Raw genomic sequence first — 13,849 nt, 5'->3', positions numbered from 1 at the left:
TGAAACTTTGGGAATTAATAGTAAGCATTATTAAATTCTTAAATTTAATTTTTCGTTAAATTCTGTCGAAAAAAAAATTGTACCATTGCTTTAACATAGAAACTGCAAATACCATGCTGGTACTACCTTAAGAAAATTGTTTTATTTTTTCAATCTCTGAGAGAATTCGCTTTGCTAACGCACCACCAGCGCTACGAATTTTTCATATAAAATATGAAGACGTATAGAGGACTTATATAAGTACTTAAAAACATAAGTACTTACTGTTTGTTGACTGTTTTTTTAACGTACGTGATTTTTAAATTTTTATTATTAGATTGTAAAAAAACAATAAAAACAAGTGAAAACATACAAGTAATTGAGTTAATTGTTGAAATATCATGTATAGACAGTATTGGTTACGCAATCTTTTGTTTTTTTTATGTTATGTAAGTAAAAAAGAGAGTCAGTTCTGCGGACTGGAAGTGAAAACTTAAATTTTGGAATGACTGTGTTTTTATAATTTTTTAATTAACTGAGTGAAACTGGGAGTTGCAACTCGCAAACTTGGGATAAAAATTCGTATTAATTAAAATCAGAAGAAGACCCGAATCCCGTAGTCACAATTTCGATTACCAAATGGCAAAACTTTTAATTACCATTTTTAAGGCCAATAAAAATATTCAAATCAGATAAATACCGCCAACTGGCGATACAAATTTGTACAATTAAACAGGAATTGGACCGCTGTTTCAGTAGTTCCTATTTAGACCACCTGATATTTACCATTTATCAATAGTATAAATAATTAAAATTTCATAATTTGTAAATTGGAATTATTAACGTGTGTATAAAAAACTATTATAAATAATTTAAAAAAAGCAACAACACACAGTGTTTTCAAGCGGTCACCCATCCTAGAACTAATTGTGCTTAATGTTGCTTAACTTCAGTGATCGAGTGAGAAGCGTTGTTTTCAATGTGTATGTATGGAGCATGACGATCACGCGTGAAGATGACGCGAGTAACATAATTTTTTTTCACCGTGCCTAAAGAAGTTTTCACTTCAAAAAGATAGCCACACATACACATAGCTGATATGCCCATACAACACATGCTATATAATTTGGGCCATCACTGGTAAACGGTGATATTTACGAAAAAATATTCCAATCGAAAGTTGTTTATTTTTTTATAAAGAACATTTTTTATAATTAAACTTTTGTTCTATCTCTAAGGATTTACAAGATGGGTTATATGGACCCAAGACCCAAATGATGTATGTTACTCATTTTCGAACTTGCCCTCACTCACGTCCTAAGCACGCGAAAATGGACTAATTAAGTGATTTTAGAGTGAAACTTTTTTTTACATATAACGAAATTTTTTTCGTGGGATGAATATTTTTAAGCGTTACTAACTTGGGACTAAACTTAGCATACCTTGATATATTTCATATATACATGGTATAATAAAAATATTATAATCAAACAAGACATAGAAGACTGTTGAATGCATATGATATAAGACACGTACCAATAATATCATAAAAAAATTATCTAAAGCGCAATCAAGTTTTTACAATACGCAAAAGAATTCATAATCTGACATAAGTTGTGGTCAAGAATTCTAACCTTTTTTCTACTCATCACAATTCTGAATATTAACTATGGCATTTATTATTATACCATGTATATATGAAATATACATAGTATATTAAGTTTAGTCCCAAGTTTGTAACGCTTAAAAATAATGATGCTAGGAAAAAAATTTTGTCATAGGTGTTCATAAAATCACCTAATTAGTCCATTTCCGGTTGTCCGTCCGTCCGTCCGTCCGTCTGTGGACACGATAACTAAAAAACGAAAAAAGATATCGAGCTGAAATTTTTACAGCGTACTCAGGACGTAAAAAGTGAGGTCAAGTGCGTAAATGCATCATAGGTCAATTGGGTCTTGGGTCCGTAGGACCCATCTTGTAAACCGTTAGAGATAGAACAAAGCGTTTAAATGTAAAAAATGTTCCTTATCAAAAATTAAAAAAATTTTGTTTGAAACATTTTTTCATAAACATCACTGTTTACCCGTGAGGGCGCCAATTAGGCGGAAATTTTATAATATGTACTATACTTGATTATCAGTTATGTATGTGTCACATGTTTGTATGTGTAATGTGATAAAGAAATCAATACTGACTATGCATGGTATTTCAACAATTAACTCAGTCAATTGTTTGTTTTTGGAAGGGGGATAAGTGAAATCAAGAGACGTGGAGGCTAGCTCGTTTTTTTTGTAACAATTTTGTGCATTCAGTATGTGATACCGAAACTATTTAAGTAAAAAAATAACTCCTATAATTTAATGTAGAAAAAAAATTCTCTGTAGCCTGATGTAGAACAACAGAGAGTAAATACAACAAAACCAGTACATTATTTTCTGTATAAATAGTACTTTTTAAGCAAAAAAAAAATCATAAGTACTGAGTTGAAGTAATTATTATCCACTTCATACTTACAAACTCAGGAATGAACTAGGTCAACAATCAACAATAAATAAAATACTTAATATGTACTATACCTACTATACCTACTATAGTATAGATACGTAGGGTGGCGTTTATTTTAGTAGTAATGGTATAATAGTAGTCACACGAGCGTGTAATTTAAAGTGCGTCAGTTGCACCATGCGTTTTAGTTTAGTAACTTATTATATTCATCGGCGGAGAGATACTCTGCTGAGATCTCTACAACATACCCATTTGCAGTGATGGATTTAGGCCTAGGCCCCTGAGGCCCGGGCCTAGGGCGGCAAAATTTATGAAATGCAAAAATTTTAGAGTCACAAAAAAGTAAAGACAATCAATTATAAAAATTGGTTCAGAATAGTTTTTATAAAAACTTTTCGATAGAAAATATTATAATCCAATTCATTAATCTACTTCTCAATCTGTGTGGGTAAGATGTTAATTTTTTAATCGATCAATGATATTCTTTATCGAGTAATTCGAGTAATGTTCTTTACTTTCTGTTCCTTTAGTGAGATTAATCTCACGTGTATGAAGCATTTTTAAATTATTTAATCCAAATGACTTGAAATTATTTAATCCGAAAATTATATTTCAATAAATTAAGTTACTTTAAAATAAAAAACTGGATCAAAATTAATGAAATTCATTCTATCAAAAAGGGCGGCGCATCGAACGGGGCCTAGGGCGGCAGCAAGCTTAAATCCATCTCTGCGTGTAATTTAAAGTGCGTCAGTTGTACCATGCGTTTTAGATTAGTAACTTATTATATTCATTGGCGGAGAGATACTGAGAACTGAGCTGAGATCTCTACAGCATACCCATTTGGTATAGTAAAAGATGTTGCAAAAATCGGCTAATAAAGAAAAATGAAATAAACCACTCGCATTTTGCTAAAACCTCATGGAATGTGTTTCTTAGGTATCAAATATCATTAGCAGCGCATAAGTTAAAGTTGCAAATATTGTTTCTATTTGTAAATAAAAAATTAATTGTTAATTCAATGGAACGATGAATGTTAAAGTTCCCATAAAAAATAGTAAAAAAGCAACTTGCATTACGTAAATGTTTGTGAAATAATCGAAAACTATTATACATGTATAACGTATACGTAATTCAAGTTGCGTATTTATTAATTTTGTAAATCAACTTTAACATTAACCGTTCCTTTGAATTAACAATTTATTGTTTATTAACTGTTAAACTAAATAATATTTTAAATCAGAGAAACACATTCCATGAACTTTTAGTAAAATCAGAGCGGTTTCTTTCATTTTCCTTTATTTGTAACATCTTTAACTGTACAAATTTTAATACAGCTTTAAATAGACAAAAAAAGTACAAAAGCAATAAATTTGTGTTGCCCCAATGTGTGATATGGGTGAAGATTACCGATGGAGTGAGCACCCATCAACTTTTTAAAACGTAAATATGCCAATTGGCAGATTATTCAATATACGAGAACGACATTTTCTAAAAATGAAACCTAGCCAGATAGATTTTTCGCCCAAAAAACCCCCTGCATACTAATTTTCATCAAAATCGTTGGAGCCGTTACCGAGATTGCTGATTGCTGTTTTTATCTATTTTTAACCTTCGGGGGAGGAAAGGTGGAGTAAGACAGTGAGGATGAATAATCGAATATTTTGAAACATTCCCAATGGAGTATCAAATAAAAGGGGAATCAAACTGTAATCTCTAGACAAAGGGATATGGGTAAGGGATGAAAGTGGTTCTGTTGTCCAGCAAAGCGGGTTGTTCACAGCTAGTAAAAGTATATATTACTATAGGGCTCTATTAGCGAATATCTAAAGCTTTGTGTATCATTACAGATACCTGACTTTGAATAGTTTATTATATTTACGACAGAGTTCTCTGATGATACAGAGTTCTGAATTCTGTTTGGATCAAATCATTGTCAATGTCAAAATGTTGAAAATTGTAAACAACTAAATGAAAATTTTTTTAAAATGCCGAAAATTTTATTATGTTTGATAATCGTTAGTTTAAGTGTTACCTTTATAAATACAGAAGAGTTACAGGTGTGTTTTGAAAAAATTTTTAGTTAATAATTCACTAGATATGATTTATTTATAGGTTATTAATACGATTACATTTTGCATGATATTACGGTCTTTAAATACGGTCTACAACCGTTACGGTCTTAAAAATACAAACATACTTGATTTGATGCAAACTCCACCCCTCTTTCATGTTTAATTTGATTGAATCAAGAAAATTTACTGATTCAATGTTTCGATAGCTAATTCAATAAAAAGTAAAACAAAATTTGTAGTAAAGAATATTTATATTTTTTTTTTAGATTCCTGGATTTCAACATTCCGATCATACAAATAATTGGGCAGTGTTAGTTGATACGTCAAGGTTTTGGTTTAACTACAGACATGTAGCCAACGTTTTATCGATATATCGAAGCGTTAAACGTTTAGGTATACCAGATAGTCAAATCATACTGATGATAGCAGATGATATGGCATGTAATCCTAGAAATCCACGTCCAGCAACTGTTTATAATAATGCCAATCAATACATAAATGTTTATGGGGATGATGTGGAAGTTGATTATCGAGGATATGAGGTATACAATATTTAAAAAATTTATTTGTTAGGGGCTCATCGTTCGGAAATATACCGAATGTCTACTTAAGTTGGCTACATATGAAAACTTTTTTAATATAAAGTTTACGAAAAAAGTTCTTTATCTTTAGGTGACTGTTGATAATTTTGTTCGATTATTAACTGGTCGATTGCCACCAGGAACTCCTAGATCGAAACAACTACTAAGTGATGAAGGTAGTAATATTTTATTATATTTGACTGGGCATGGTGGAGATGGATTCTTAAAGTTTCAAGATTCAGAAGAAATCACTAGTCAGGAATTGGCGGATGCTCTAGAACAAATGTGGCAAAAACGGAGATATAACGAAGTTTTATTTATGATCGATACATGTCAAGCAGCTTCAATGTATGAACGATTTTATTCACCAAATATATTAGCAGTTGCAAGTAGTTTAGTTGGCGAAGATTCTTTATCTGTAAGTATATATATATAGGTCCATTTAGCGTAAAAAGGAGGATAAGATAATATTGAAATTGTTTCGAAGATATGTGTGACATTTTCTTGGTTAGTTGGGTAAATCTACCGGATTTTGATTATCAGTTCGTAAAATTTTGGGAAACGGTTAATAGGTTTCTTTTGTTGTAAAAAACAGAGAAAAACAGGTTACGGAATGATCCGCACGTGGTTTTTATCCCTACATTGTTTTCTTTTGTAACGTCTTCTTGGATATTTCTTCTTTTGATCGAATTGAGGCAAAAAAATAAACCCTGGCACACCTAGTTCGAAAATTTCGAAATCCGTGTAAGTGCAATTTTACTGTCACGAGCTCCCCGCTTATTATATCTTTCTTCTAGAAATATTCCTGGGTACGCATTTGAATAACAGTTGATGATTTAGTTTAAAATTTTTTATTTTTTATTTTATTTAGCACCATATGGATCAAGGTATTGGAGTTTATATAATTGATCGGTATACTTATTACGCTTTAGATTTTTTGGAAGACATTGAACCATCTAGTACAAAGACCATGTCCGAATTTGTAAGTATACTTAAGGTAGTGCGATCACGGTTGTTGATGATGTAAGAACATTGCATTAAAGTGGTTCGGCTGTCACGTGACTAGCCAACTAGCCAACTTGAGTAATTTGTATGATGTAACTGTAAGAAAATGTTCTAAAAATATCGTAAACTAGGCAATTTTTATGACATAAATGTAAAAAAATGGTCTAAAAATATCGAAAAAGCGTCAAAAACAAAATTCAAGGTTTTTTTTATGTTTTTCTTTTTGCTCAATCACCGATTTGAAGCTCAATCACCGATTAATTTTTGTATAATTAACATTATTGTGAGTTCTTCCATAAGGTACTGTGTTAAAAATAACAATTTTAAAAGGAAATAATTCAAAATTTTGCCTCGCGAGAGGCTCGAGAATGTGTTTATTGTTATCAACAAACTTTGAAGTCATTTACCACAAAAAAATGAACATTCAGCGTGCTTGCTAAAATAGCTGAACCACTTTAACATACTATAAAGCTTGTGATCTTTTATTATTGCCAGTTAAGGATGTACGAGCACCAAGACGTTTTAAAAAAAAGCTTGATTTTTTTTTTATATGTCAAGTTGGACTTAGTCTAAAAAGTAGGCATATTTGACATTGTTTTTATGGTAAAACTGTAGATAGATGATATGTTTTTGAGTTCAGTTCATATATCGAAAAATTTTATTCCTATTTTTCGTCTTCATTCATTAAGTTATAACAAAGTTCATCATCAAAGTTGAAAATAAGGTACAAATAATTTTAACTCTAAATCTAAAATTTTCATTGGTGCTCGTACTACTTTAATCCATTAGCTACCATGATTGGATTACTTTAATATTTGAAGATTTTTTTAAATTTTAACTTTCTTTGTGAACATTTCAGTTGGCTGTGTGTCCAAAACGTGTATGTATTTCTACAGTTGGCGTTCGTACAGATTTGTTTGCACGTGATCCAAGTAAAGTGTTGGTGACAGATTTCTTTGGATCTGTTCGACCTGTGGAGATAACACGATCTTTTACTAATATTACAACAAAACCAGCGATTATTACAATAGACGATAGTTTACCAAAGCATACCGTACTTAGTTATAAATTTGTAGATTTCTTTCCCAGTAATTTATTTAAAAAATAATAAATTTTTTATATTTAATTAAAATTCTAGTTGTTGTAATTATTATTTATCGAAAGTTGTATTTTTTTTTTGTCGACTTACAGATAAATAAGGACTTATCGCTTTAAGTAATATGGGGGAGCTAATAGACGCTGAAAGTAAGCATTATTTTAGAATAAATTTTGCGTAAAATCACTTTTACCAAGCCTAAATCAATAAACAGGATGTAAAAAATAAACAAAAAAAGTTCATATAAATATACAGGGTGGGTCATTTTAATCTATAATGGCTCATAGGTTTTCAAAATATACTAACTGGAATTGGCAACAGAGTGGGACCAAACCAAAGTGTCGTAAAAATATAGGCAAAGTAACAAGTGGTGAAAGAGATATACTTGTTACTACCTGTTGTATTATCAGTGCGAGTGGAGTGGCGTTACTGCCGTTGATGATATTCTCTAGAAAAAATTATAAGGATTATATGATAAAGATTAATTATAAAACTCAAAGAGTCATTATGTTCAGTGTTTCATTTATTATTTGGTTAAATTAATAAATAAAACTGATTAAAAGCCAAAAACAGCATTATTATTTGAGCTATATTATTGATGATTCACTGTGAACTTGCCTGATTCTCTGGGAACTAAGGTCTTATTCACTGTATCCGACCCACAGTAGGTACACAGTGGCTCAAAACAGTGTTTTAAACATTATCTCCCAAAATATTACTCTGTTGAAATAAATCGATTAAAATAATCAATATATATTAGTTAAACTATACACTTCTACTTTTACACCTTTCCAACAATCGTCCAGGTCAAGTGCGGGGTGCTTGAAAAAAAAGTGAACCACTGTTGCCGCCTTGACCCTATGGATGTTTCGAAAATTAATAATCCCATTTCTTGTAAACCAATAAAGTAAGATTCGCCTAAAAATATTGATGTTATGAACAAAATTTAGGTATGGGTGTTCATAAAATCACCTAATTAGTCCATTTCCGGTTGCCCGTCTGTGGCCACGATAACTCAAAAACGAAACGAAATATGAAGTTGAAATTATAGCGTGCTCATGACGTAAAAAGTGAGGCCAGATTCGTAAATAAGCAACATAGGTCAATTGGGTATTGGGTCTGTAGGGTCTTTTAAACCGTTAGAGATAGAACAAAAGATTTAGTGTAAAAAAAGTTCCTTATAAAAAAAAATAAACAACTTTTGTTTGAAATATTTTTTCGTAAACGTCACTCTTTATCCGTGAGGGCGCAAATTGGGACAAAAATTTTGATGTTCATTTGTTTCTAAAACTATAAAATATAGAGAGTTGAAAATTTTAAAATTAAATTAGAAAATACTTTCGTAAATTTACGAAATTTTCGATATCCAAATTTATGGATTGTGTTAGTTTTTTAAACTCTTATAATTATTAAAAAAATAATCCAAGCACACCCTGGTGGAAAAAATATTTGAAGAAAGAATAAAAAATTCTGAAAAAGTCTTAGGAACTTTGAATTTCTCAACGTTTTCGGACTAGTCTAATTCAGAGTTATTCAGAGTTCTTAATACTTTTTTAAAGTTTCTAAGACTTTTTCAGAGTTTCCGGAGACTTATTAAGACTTATTATTTTTTCAAATATTTTTTCCACCAGGGCAGATGTTCAACACTTTCTATACAGAGTATTTCAACAATTAATACAGTCAGTTGTTTGTTTTCACTTGTTTTGTTATAAATTGACGTTGAACCAACCAACATCTTTCGTAAATTTAACAGTTTTCCGTCCAAGATATGTTAAAATCCATCAAAATAATTTAAGAATGCAATTTCTTATATACTTGACCGTTTTTTTATTAACTGGGTTACACGTGTAAGATTATTCAGATTATTATTATTATAATATTTTTTATTTAATTAAAAATTATCCCTGTTCTGTTGTAAAATAAATATAAATAAATTTTTACATCGACAAAGTATGAAATCATGATTGTTAGCATGTTTTACTACAATTTCCTATAAATTTGCATAGGTAATAAATAATGTTATAAACACAGAACAATTGTACATTATAATACAAAAACTGGATTTTACATTTTTTTTTAAATAAAATGGAATTTATTGCAATTAGATAAAATTTACTGTTATATTCAGATTATGCTCGTGGTAGTAGAGACCTTTCCTTTTGTGGCAATGTCAATAGTTTTTCATATTTTATTTTTGAGTAATTAAAATGGATATAATGTAATTGGAGTAGGTATATTGGTATCGCGTAATTATTGGTACGAGGAAAACGAGTGTCATAGAGGAGACAAGGTTAAAATTGTAAAAACATTTTTGGATTAATTCAGGATGTATGAGCACCATGGCAATTTAGGATAAAAAGCTTGATTTTTTGGTATAAGAAGATGTACTAAGTCTAAATCAATTCTGAAAATTTTAGGGGAAATTATTTAAATAAATAAATGAGTTCAAAAGTAGGCATATTTAACATTGGCCTTATGGTAAATAGATCATATGTTTTCATAGATTTTTACAATACTATTTTGTGGAAATTAAAAAAAAACAATTTAAATTAAAGTTAAAATAATTGAGGATGTATGAGCACGGTAGCGGGACACAAATTAAAAAAAAAAATATATATGTTTTCAATTTTGATGGTGAGTTATGTTATAACTTGACAATAAAAAGCAAAAAGTATCAATACAATTTTTAGATATCTGGAGTAATTTTCAAAATACCGAAAATTTTCTTTAATTATTTAGCTTTCGATATTTCGAAAACCAAGGCAGATATCGAAAAATTGTATTCTTATTTTGCGTCTACATTGATGAAGTTATAACAAAATTCACCACCACAAGTTGAAAATAAGGCCCAAATACTTTCAACCAAAAGTCTAAACTTGCCTTGACGCTCGTACTACCTTAACGATGTCCTATTTCGTAGATCGGATCCAAAAACTGCAAAGGAACTTTAGTCTTAGAACTTTATATTATATCACATTAGGTCTTTAAATGTGGTATTTTTGGACAATCAGCGTACTTTGTCAACTCCTGTGAAAACTCCGTACATATGTAATTTATAACGAATATTTTTTTAACGTGACGTCCATTTTAAAAGATCCCAATTAATAATGGAAGCTATATTTATTGGAGGAGATTCTTTCAATAAATAAAAATTTTAACATATTTTGATAAAATTAATTTGTTAATGTTTTTTTTTTGTATGAGTGAACTTGGTTTTATGTGCAATAATCTCTCTGGCCAGTGTTCGTAATATATGATTTTGATGAGATTCTGGCATTTTTTAGTTGAAAGAGCTTTTGTAAGAAGTAAGCTCTAATTGAAAAATTAATATTTTTTAATTTCAATAAATAAATTATTAATTATTAATTAAATTATAAATAATGAATTATTAATTATGGTAAATTATTACATTATTCTGGTTGATTACACGTGCCTTCGTATCATCTAATACAATTGATTGTGTATCATCTGTTAATAGACCGGTATCTGGATCGAAAAATGGGTTGAGTAATACTTGTATAATACACGAAGAAGTAATTTTTTTGGCATCAGCGAATTTGTTTCGATCACTATTTGATAAAGACGACAAAGATAAAGAATACAAATTTGAAGTAGTGAAATTATTTGAGACAATCCTTTTCTGGATTTATTCTGTTAGAACTTGAGAAAATTAGACGAAAATTAAGAGTAAAATTTTCAAATGCCATTCATTTCATCACATTTCTTTTTAAAATAGTTTTTACTTTATACCAGTGTTCTAATTTATGTGGCCACTTTGCTAGAATCACCTCCTTTGCTGAAATTATTATCCTCCCCTCAAATCGCTATACTAATCAATACTACCTGTTGTCACTTGTTACCGCTTAGTCCGCTTCGTTAACACCAGATGAAGAAAATAGTCATAATAGTTTTTAAATTCAATCTGACGCCTACTGGGATTCTTATTTCAAACTGTTATTATTTGTCGACATGTCTTTTTACCCAAATGCCAAGAAGTAGTAATGTTTTTCGAGCTTATCTTGTATGTAAGTATATTTGTAAATTTTTTTTATTACCTCGTATCTTCCAAACGGGTTAATTAATTTCAACATTTAAGGTATCATTATATTTGTAACAAAAACCCAAGCGTTCTTAGATAGGTATTTGAAAAAAATAAAACAAAATGGCGAATTTTTAGAGCGAAATAGAAATACGTTAATAAAAAAAACTTAACAACACCTATCGAGTAGGGCATCAAAATAAAGGAAATTAAGAGAGAATTTCAAAATATATTTAATTAGGAATAATAAATTGGTTTAAAAGTTTTAATATAGTATAATGAGAGGCTTTTTAGTGGTAGACATACTAAAAAGTCTGAAATAAAATTAATAATTAAAAACTCGGGGCTCATTTAAATCTATACCGACTCAAATCTGCCCAATAAGAGGCCTCGTCTGTTAAAGTCGCTATGTAAACTTATGAACTTGCCTCTTTCTTTCCAGATTTTATTTAAAGCAGTCGGGTTTTCAATTTTTTTTATTATTTATTTTATTGTATAGTCAGTGTTTCATGAATGATTAAAAATGCTCCAATACAAATTGATTTTATAACGTCATTCCTTGAACATTCGTACTTAAAATAAGAAATTTATATTTCGATTGAAAAGAGGGCTTTATGTTCTCTAGCCTTGATAATACACTAATTGAAAATGATGCAAGATGCATAATGCATTTCAAATAATTTGATTGATTTATGTAAAAATATGCAGCTTTTTTACACCACACCTGAGAATAGAAAACCACACCTGAAGAACTTCATCTTCTATAAAAGAAAAATGAAAAATGTCTGATGTATCAGTTGCAATCTGAACGAGCAATATTCAAAGATTTAAATTTTAATTAAAATTAATTAATCAACCAACATGTTCAAATACTTATTCGCTTTATTAGCTCTCATCGCTGTTGCAATGGGTAGTGTTATTCCTATTGGAGTACATGGTCCAGTTGTCGTTGGACATCCAGGAGTTGTTGGTGTAGTACCAGTAGGTGTACCACTAGCTGGACACGCTGTTGTTGGTGTTCATCCAGGAGTTGTTGCTGTTCATGGTGTTCATGGTGTTCATGGAGTTCATGTTGTTCATGGTTAATTTATTTTTGTATGGTTACAAGAATATGATTGTATTCTTCTTCAATCACTGCTGCTTTTAAATCACCAAATTATTTCGAGTAAATTGTTAATATCATGTCAAACTTTATTGTACTTTTAATTTTCTTTTCTACTATTTCTAAAATTTTTTAATTTTATATCTTTTTTTATCTCGCAATAAATTTCTTTTTATTAAAATATTTGTATTTTATTTTATTTCGCTATTGTATTATTACAAATAGTGAAAAAAAACCTCTAATTCTCAAAAATAGTTTCGATTTTGATTTTTTATACTCTGTATGTATGTAATATACAGGCTGAGTCATTTTTATCTACAATGGCTAACAGTTTCGTTTTATAGTTAATCAATCAAAAAATAGCTGAAACTAAAGTTGCTGATTTGGATGGGGGACATCATGTTCTGACATCAGATTTGACCCAGTTCTTCGTGTTTCTTTAATAACCAATTTAGATCTTAAACGGTAAGAGATAGAATAACACTTTAAATTAGAAAGTTGATAAGGGAAATATATAACGGAAATAAGAAAAGAACGATTTTAGGAGCTGCGCTCACGGATCAATAAGTATCAATATGAAGTAGATCAAGTTAGTTTATTGCTTCTAACTTAAAATGCTTTTTTTGAATTGTATATTTTATCTGTTATTTTAGTAGTGCTTTATTATTATGAGTTTCTTTTTTGTAGAATTAAAACTTTTATGTTGTTTATTTTTTAAGATTGTAAATATTTGATAAGAAGAATTTCTGTAAATCAATTATGAAATCGATTAAATACTATTTAAATAATAATTACCTTATATTTATAAATATTGACCCTGCATTGAGGTAAGTATCGCTGAGGTACTGTTTGTCTGAAAGCTTTTTTTATACGTTGGACCGTTTTTGAAATAAGTAGCGCAAAAGATGGAGCCCTGAGCTATACGTACCTCAGCGCAGGGTCAATATTCATAAATATATGGTATTAAATAATTATTTAAGTAGTATTGAATCGATAATTAAATGAAAAAACGTATAATAAACAGGGTCAGTCGTGAATCCCAGTCTATTATGCGATTTTTTCCATAATTATTCATTATATACTAATTACGAGTAAATAATTATTTAATACCATATATTTATAAATATTGATGTATATTATCAAAATAAAGGTTTGTAAAAAAATTCAGCTTATTCCCTTAGATTCCGAGGTGAACCCCTAAGATGATTGAATTATAGATCAATACTGATATCCATAAAATTAATGATGAATTAACTTTATTCAAGTATTTTTATGTATATTTTCACAAACGAAGTATCCAAACCCATTAATTTATTTTAAGTTTATTATCCAAGACTAGAACCAACTTTGACCCAATTGTTAGTTCCTTTATGGGGTCTTTTATAGTTTTCAGTTGTTGCCTTGGATAGGTTAGGTTAGGTTAGGTTAGGTTATATTGGCTGTCCACGAAGGACACACTTAGAACAT

General features: G+C 29.7%; 1 protein-coding gene across 1 annotated transcript; it reads left to right on the top strand.

The window, feature by feature from the left end:
* The first annotated feature begins 4,418 nt into the window (after positions 1–4,418).
* Positions 4,419–12,366, top strand: LOC123297688 (putative GPI-anchor transamidase). The gene is made up of 6 exons (XM_044879442.1): positions 4,419–4,544; positions 4,826–5,101; positions 5,232–5,558; positions 6,012–6,122; positions 7,005–7,233; positions 12,170–12,366. Exons 1-6 carry the CDS (start codon positions 4,473–4,475, stop codon positions 12,364–12,366), a joined length of 1,212 nt encoding a protein of 403 aa, XP_044735377.1. The 5' UTR covers positions 4,419–4,472.
* The last annotated feature ends 1,483 nt before the right edge of the window (positions 12,367–13,849 follow it).

Source organism: Chrysoperla carnea, chromosome 4 (assembly GCF_905475395.1).
Source record: "Chrysoperla carnea chromosome 4, inChrCarn1.1, whole genome shotgun sequence".
Classification (NCBI taxonomy): Eukaryota; Metazoa; Arthropoda; class Insecta; order Neuroptera; family Chrysopidae; genus Chrysoperla; species Chrysoperla carnea.
This window is presented reverse-complemented; position numbering and strand designations above follow the sequence as displayed.